At 35.3% G+C, this 7,659-nt stretch overlaps 1 protein-coding gene across 1 annotated transcript; it reads left to right on the forward strand.

Moving 5' to 3' along the window:
• Positions 1 to 4,117: 4,117 nt before the first annotated feature.
• Positions 4,118 to 6,532, forward strand: LOC132639186 (uncharacterized). Its single transcript, XM_060355661.1, has one exon. It carries the CDS (start codon positions 4,118 to 4,120, stop codon positions 6,530 to 6,532), a length of 2,415 nt encoding a protein of 804 aa, XP_060211644.1.
• The last annotated feature ends 1,127 nt before the right edge of the window (positions 6,533 to 7,659 follow it).

The raw sequence follows: 7,659 nt of genomic DNA on the forward strand, positions 1-7,659 counted from the left end.
ATGTGTTTCCCCTGAACTATGTAATTTGAGTGTTTTTGTGTTCTTCTCCCTCTGCTTGATTCCCCAGATTTACGATCATGTTGTGCATGTTGAGGTTGAACATATTTGCTTGTATTTTTATGTTCGCTGCATCCTTCATTTGGGCTTTAGAAATTAATAACTGTTGATTAATAACATTTTAATTTGGCCCACTACAGCTTCTAGTGGCCCTTTCTCTTTCCCCTTTGAGACACATGCCCTCCAATTTGAAATTTCCCCTTCTTTAGATGACCCCACATGACCTTTTTTAAGTACACTGACTCTTTTACCAAATTGGACTCCTGTACTTCTTTATCCACTAGATTAAAGCCTTCACCCTCTCTCTTCTTTTCTTTAGATGACCCCACATAACCTTTCTTTATGTACACTGACTCTTTCACCAAATTGGACTCTTGTCCTTCTTTATCCACTGGATTAAAGCCTTCACCCTCTCTCCTCTCTTCTTTCTTTCTTTCTGATAGTCACCGGAGTTTCAACGCAGATCGCAATTGTGTATGCCAATCCATCACTGGATAACTCTATCTCCCTCAGAACCTTCTCCCCACTACCTTCCACCTTAATTCGAGCCCAATGAAGGTGGTTCTTGAGGGAAGTCTCCTCCCCCGTCTGGATATAACCTCCACAATTATCTCCAATTTGCTTGAAACATTTTTGTGACCATAGGCTTAGAGAAAGCCCTAATAGTCTGATCCATACCCAGTTTCTTTCAATTTCTTCCGGCCAGCATCTCGTCGTTGGTTTCCACCATTCGAGTGTCAGCTTCATATGCTTCTAGACCCACTCCCTTGTCAAAATATGTTCTGCCACCTTCCTTGATGGGAGTTCAAAAAGAAAGTGACCATCATTCATGGCGTAAACATTAACCCCAAAAGTTGTCTTCCAGGTGTTTCAAGCCCACCTTCTGACATCGTTTAGAGTTGGACACTCTTGTAATGGGAGCTAGAACCTTCCGACAATGCACCTATTCAGTAGATCTCTCTCTGAAGTTGAAGCACCTCCGGAAATCGTTATGCTGTTACTTTTAGAGTGTATCTGTGCCTTCTTCATTGTCTCTGTCATCCATCTACTGTTGGTATAAGCTTCTTTGAAGGAAATGTCTAGCTGCTTCGTAACGGGTCTTTGTGGTTCCATCTCTTTGACTGGTCCATATGTAAACTTTGCTACTTTGTGGGCTATGCTTCCCCATCCTCCTCTGTATGTTGTTTCCGGTGTAATGATGACTGATTTGTTCTGTCATTGTATAGCGACAAAGCTGATGTATCTTCCACTCTCATTGTATTTACGAGTACAGAAGAATTCTGAGAAATGGTTCTTCAAATTCCATCTTCTAACCACCTTCCCCTGTTCCTTTGAAGCTTCAACAAATACCGACACCAACCATTTCAGGACGGTAAGACTAACTTTAACTCTTCTCATTAAATTCCTGCTACGCTCCACCCACTCATACCATGTTTCTGCACCAGAATTACACTTAGTAATATCATAAGACTTAAAACCAGCATTGTAAAATATATTGTTTTCCCTTGTTAATAAAGGTCCGGCCATAATTGCCGAAGCCTATATAAAGGTTTATAATTAATAAAATTTATATGAGATAGTTTTTCATTAATATTTTCTACCTTATTGCTTGCATCTCCCTCCAAAAAATCATAACAGTGCTATCAGCGCCTTCATTGATCTCAATGGGTCTGTGCATTCATTGAAAAACTTTTGACAACTTTTAACCCATACCTATTTTCAACCAATTATAACCCGTGCTTATTTTTAACGCTCAGGCTATTTTCACCCTATTTTAACCCGTGTTTATTTTTAACGCTCAGGGCTATTTTCAACCTATTTCAACCCGTGCTTCTTTTTAAAGCTCTGGGATATTTTCAACCATTACCAATTTAAATTAATTTTTAATTCATACTATCTTTAACCTTATTTTTTCAACCATGACAAGCAATAGTCTCTCTTTGAATGTCTCACAAACCTTCACCGGTGAAAATTATCATATTTGGTCAGTGAAGATGAAGTTAAGAAATTTTACACCGTTTGAAAATAAAAGTTGCACAATTACTTTCAATCGACGTAATAGAAAAATTGTCACGGAGAAATACTTGAAGCATGTGATGAAAAAATGCAAGAAAATTGAGTTCAAGAAGAAGAAAGACTCATGTTAGCGATGTGTGAACGTTCAAAAATACTCATAAAGAAATCCACAAACACATATTGCCAGAGTCGAAATTAAGGAGGAGCAACGTTTCTAGATTGCAGCAACAGAAGCAAGGAGGAGTGTTGGATTTTGCATCTATTACTGCTACAGTTTTCAAGTATTATTAGTTGATTAGTTATAGGAGAAGTCTAATACTCCCTCCGTTTCAATTTATATGAACTCATTTGACTAGGCACGACATTTAAGAAAGAGGGAAGACTTTTGAAACTTGTGGTTCAAAATAATCCTTGAAAATTTGTGTGGCTGTAAATCATTCATAAAGTGAATTTGTTTCCAAATTAGAAAAGAGGTCATTCATTTTGGCACGGACTAAAAAGGAAATAGGTTCAAACAAATTGAAACAGAGGGAGTAATTGATTTAGTATAATATTTAGCTTTTTAGTTTTAGTAAGAGTCTAATACTTTTGTTGTAGGAGGAGTATACTACTCTATTTATATGCCTATATAAAGGCTTATAATTAATAAAATTTATATGAGACAGTTTTTCATTCATATTATCTACCTTGTCGCTTGCATCTCTCTCCAAAAAATCATAACACCTCTTACTATCATTACCGTATATTTATATATAACGATGGTATCATGGAGGACTAACAGAAAGACTGAAATAGTCCTCCATGATACCATCTCAGTATATTTATATACCACGATAGTACCAATATGGTCCTGGGGAGTGTCTCATTGAAGGACTGAAATAGTCCTCCATGATACCATCACAGTATATGTACATAAAACATGGTGTCATAGAGGTTTTTGTTTTTAGAAAAGTGTGTCATTTTGAATAAATGAACATGATCATCCATAATAACATCTCAGTATATTTATATATCATAATGGTATCATGGGAGACTAAGAGAATGACTGAAGCAGTCTTACATGATCAGGGATGGTTCCACGTGGACCGTGCCGGGGGCTCGAGCACCCATTGAGCCGACATGAACTTCGTATTATTTACTTAGAAAATATGAAAAAACAGGTACAGTATATTAATAAGCACCCAAAGAACAAAACTGCTGGTGGGTGCTTTGGTATTTGCCTACTATTCCGCGCAGCCTCAGCCCTCAGGTCGCGTGTTCGATTCCCGCCGTGGGTTATTTATTTTTTCACATTAAAACTTGTTCCTTAAAAACTGTATTAATTATATAAAAAAAAACGTTGAAAAATCTGACTTTTCCTATTCAAACTCTAATATTTTAATTTTTTTTTTCATTGTTGACTTTGAGTTTTTTATTTACTATTTCTACTTTTTACATCTCCTTTCCCAAAAAGGTTACAACTTTCTCTCTACACAACCCTTCTTCCTCTTCACCAAATCTCAACAAGACAACAACTAGTAAGCTTCTCAACAACTAGCAAGCTTTCTTCTTCTTCTTCTTCTTCCCAAATCTCAAAAATTTCAAAATCAAAATACAAAAAACAAGGTAATAAGATTTGGTATTTTGATTAAAGTTAGATATTGAAAAAAAGAATTTTGGGTTTGGGATTTTCAATGCTATTGCCATTTGATAATGCATTAAATTCAGATTAGGGGAACTTTTTCTATTATTTGATGAATATATTGTATATTATGATTGGTAAATGGTAATTTCTTATTTTCTTTCTTTGGACTTGTGGTTCCTCATAGTTACCAATTTAAATGTTACTACTTTAAATTGGTAACTTAGAACGGAATTCTTCAATGACTACTGGTATTGTTGGTAAAGGTATTTTGACTAGAAAGTAGAACACACATGTAATATTTCCTCAGTATTGATTCTCATATGGTTAAGAGAAATACTCTGTATTTCTGTGCCTTGTATATAACCTAATTTAGGAATTATGTGAATCTTGTTTTTGTAGGAATTATCTTTGTGAATCGAGATGGATAAGTATATCACGAGATGGAAAATTGGGCAACCAAGTTCTAGTTCTACTCATCCATCTGTTGCTTCATCTGTAGCTCCAGAAATTCAAAGGGAAATCATGGCTCCAGAAATTCGAAGGGAAACATTTCCTTCGGGTGTTAATTTAGAATCTTTTGAAGCTGATCCGAGAATTAGAAAGCCTATTGCAGAATATAACCCTAATATACGTGATGAAGTTAGGAGATATTATATTCAAAAAGGGCCTTGCCAACCTGAGGTTCATGATTTTCCTAAAACTAAGTTTGGGAAGGAAATGCGCCAGTTTAATGCTAATTGGTATAAGGGTCGTCGTAAGTTGTTGGAGTACAGTGTAGCAAAAGATGTTGCATATTGTTTATGTTGCTATTTGTTCCAAAATGAACATGAAAGTAATGGAAATACGAGTGAAACTTATACAAAAGTTGGCTTTAAAGCTTGGAACAAGGCTCTTGAAAGATTTAGAGCTCATGTTGGAGAGGTAAATAGCATCCACAACAAGTGTTTTAATAGGATGCTTGATTTAATGAATCAATCACAGTCAATTCAAACTGCCTATGACAAGAAACTCGAAAAAGATAAAAGTGAATCGCGACGTCGCTTGAGTGCTTCAGTCGATGTGACAAGGTTTCTCTTGAGACTAGGATTATCATTCCGTGGGCATAATGAGAGACAATATTATTCAAATAGAGGTATCTTTCTTGAACTTTTGCAATGGTATGGAGATATTAATAAAGATGTTGGAATCATTATATTAGAAAACGCCCCAAAAAATGAAATGATGTGTTCTCCGAGTATTCAAAAGGATATTGTTGATTCTTGTGCTAAAGATACAATCAAAGCCATCATTGAAGACTTGGATGGGGATTATTTCGGGATACTAGTTGATGAATCAAAGGATATATCACACAAGGAGCAAATGGCAATTGTTCTGAGATATGTTAACAAAGAAGGCGAAGTAGTAGAGCGAGTTGTTGGTATTATTCATGTTAGTGATACATCTGCTCGTTCATTAAAGGAGGCAATCTACTCTTTTCTTTCAGATCACTCATTAAGTCCATCACAAATACGTGGGCAAGGTTACGATGGAGCTAGCAACATGCAGGGAGAGCTAAATGGCCTTAAGACTTTGATTTTGAATGAGACTCCATCAGAATATTGCATTCATTGTTTTGCTCACCAATTGCAGTTAACACTTGTAGCTCTTGCAAAGAAGAATTCGAATGTAGATGATTTTTTTTGTATAGTTACTAATGTGTTAAATATTGTTGGAGCATCTTTTAAGCGCAGAGAGTTGCTTCGAGAACATCAAGCTGAAAAGTTAGAGGAGCTGCTCATATCAGGTGAAGTGCATACTGGGCGAGGATTAAATCAAGAACGTGGACTTCAACGACTAGGTGATACTCGTTGGGGTTCTGATTATAGAACATTAGATAATCTCACTGTCCTATTTCCATCAATCATTCAGGTGCTTGAATTTACTGGACGTGAGTGTCCTAATTATACTGACAGACTTGTTGCTAAAAGTAGTGTGAGTACGATTAAGGAATTTGATTTTGCTTTTATGTTGCACTTGATATGGAAAGTTCTAATGATGACAAATGAGTTGAGCTCCTCATTACAAAGGATGGATCAAGATATTGTCAATGCTATGGGACTTCTCGCTCTTACAAAGCAAAGATTACAAAAAATGAGGGATAGTGAATTCGAATTATTAATGGATGATGTCTCTTCCTTTTGTGATAAATATGAAATAATGATTCCAAATATGGACGCTAGCTACTTTCCTGGAAGATCGAAGCGTAGATATCTTGATATTAAATATTCTCATAATTTGCGCGTTGATATTTTTTATGCTGTTATTGATTTACATCTTCAAGAGCTTAAGAATCGTTTCGATGCTGTGAGTACTGACTTACTTCTCGGTATGGCTAGTTTGAATCCAGTTAATTCATTCGAAAATTTTGATAAGAACATGATAATGAGGTTGGCCGAATGTTATATGAATGAGTTTGATAGTAGCAAGGTTCGGGATCTCAGTTGTCAGCTTGATAGTTTTATAGTTTATGTTCGTGGTTCTGACAAGAGGTTCTTCAACTTGAAGGGAATTAGTGACCTTGCAAAATTGTTGGTTAAGTCTGATTTGCATCAAACCTGGCCACTTGTTTATTTGCTTATCAAGTTGACTCTCATTCTTCCCGTTGCTACTGCGTCTATGGAACGGGCTTTCTCTTCCATGAAGTACATCAAAAATGACCTTCGTAACAGTATTGGTGATGAATTTTTGAATGGTTGTTTAGTTTGCTATGTAGAGCGTAAGATATTCGCAAATGTAAGCAATGATACTATTATTCATCGTTTTCAACATATGAAAAGTCGTCGAGCACAATTATGACTTATGACTAGATGTGTCTTTTTGTAATGATAACATTATTAGTAGCTTATGTGACTTGAGATTAGAAGTTGCTTTTTGTGATGACAATATTAACCGTTGTTTTTTCATTAACTTTTCTTATTGTCGTGTTTGAGTGACTGTATATTTATACTATGTGATTACTAGCAACCTTATGTTTAAGGAAGTGAGCACCCACGACCTTCAAATCCTGGATCCGCCACTGACCATGATACGATATCAGTATATTTATATACCATGTCATAATTTTTGGGGGCATCTCATGTAAATAGTTTTGATTTTTCCTAGGGATCCAAAAGTAATGTGGGTATGGGCGGGTAATTATCTTGATATGAGAGGGCACTTCACAAGTTCACATTATCAAGACAATTTTATTGGTCATAGCAGGTTATCACCCTATATCATTAAATTTGCTATAAAAAGTTAATTATTATTGTAGGGTAATTTTACCCGAAAGTGTAAAAAAATCTATACATTGTCAATACACCAAACTTAAATTCAATTAAAAGATAAATTACTGGAAAAAAATAAAAGATAAATTGACCAAACAATGACAAGCTAGAAAGTATAATTAATTAACGCTGCGAAAAAGCCCATGCAGCCAGAATTTTCTGCGTTGTTTATATTTGAACCAGTCCTCAGTCCTGGCTTTTCCTGTTTAATTAGCTAAAGACCAGGTCAAATTGTGTGGACGATATTCACCAAATTTTAACCAAGCCATTATTGTTGCTATGCAAATTTTACGTTACTCCCTCCATCCAATTTAAGTGTCTTAATTTGACTTATCAGACACGAAGTTTAACGTAATAGAAAGACTTTAATGTTGTGATTTTAAATTAAAGATGTGTAATATACTAAAATGTCCTTTGAAGTTTGTGATTTTCAACATGTCATGTATGATATTTGAATTGTCAACTTACTAAAGGTTGAAAGGGCACCCCTTTTGGTACACACCAAAAAGAAAAGTAAAACACTTAAATAGGGACAAAAGGATTATTAATTAAGTAGGATCAAGTTATATGTACGGGTCGTATAAATGATTTTTTACACTATTAGTTTGATCTTTCATAAAGGATTACATCTCTTTTTCTAAGATTGCCATTAATATA

Source organism: Lycium barbarum, chromosome 5 (assembly GCF_019175385.1).
Source record: "Lycium barbarum isolate Lr01 chromosome 5, ASM1917538v2, whole genome shotgun sequence".
Lineage (NCBI taxonomy): Eukaryota > Viridiplantae > Streptophyta > Magnoliopsida > Solanales > Solanaceae > Lycium > Lycium barbarum.

Coding starts and splice junctions, on each gene's coding strand:
- LOC132639186 (XM_060355661.1), top strand. CDS start 4,118: ATGGATAAGTATATCACGAGATGGAAAATTGGGCAACCAAGTTCTAGT.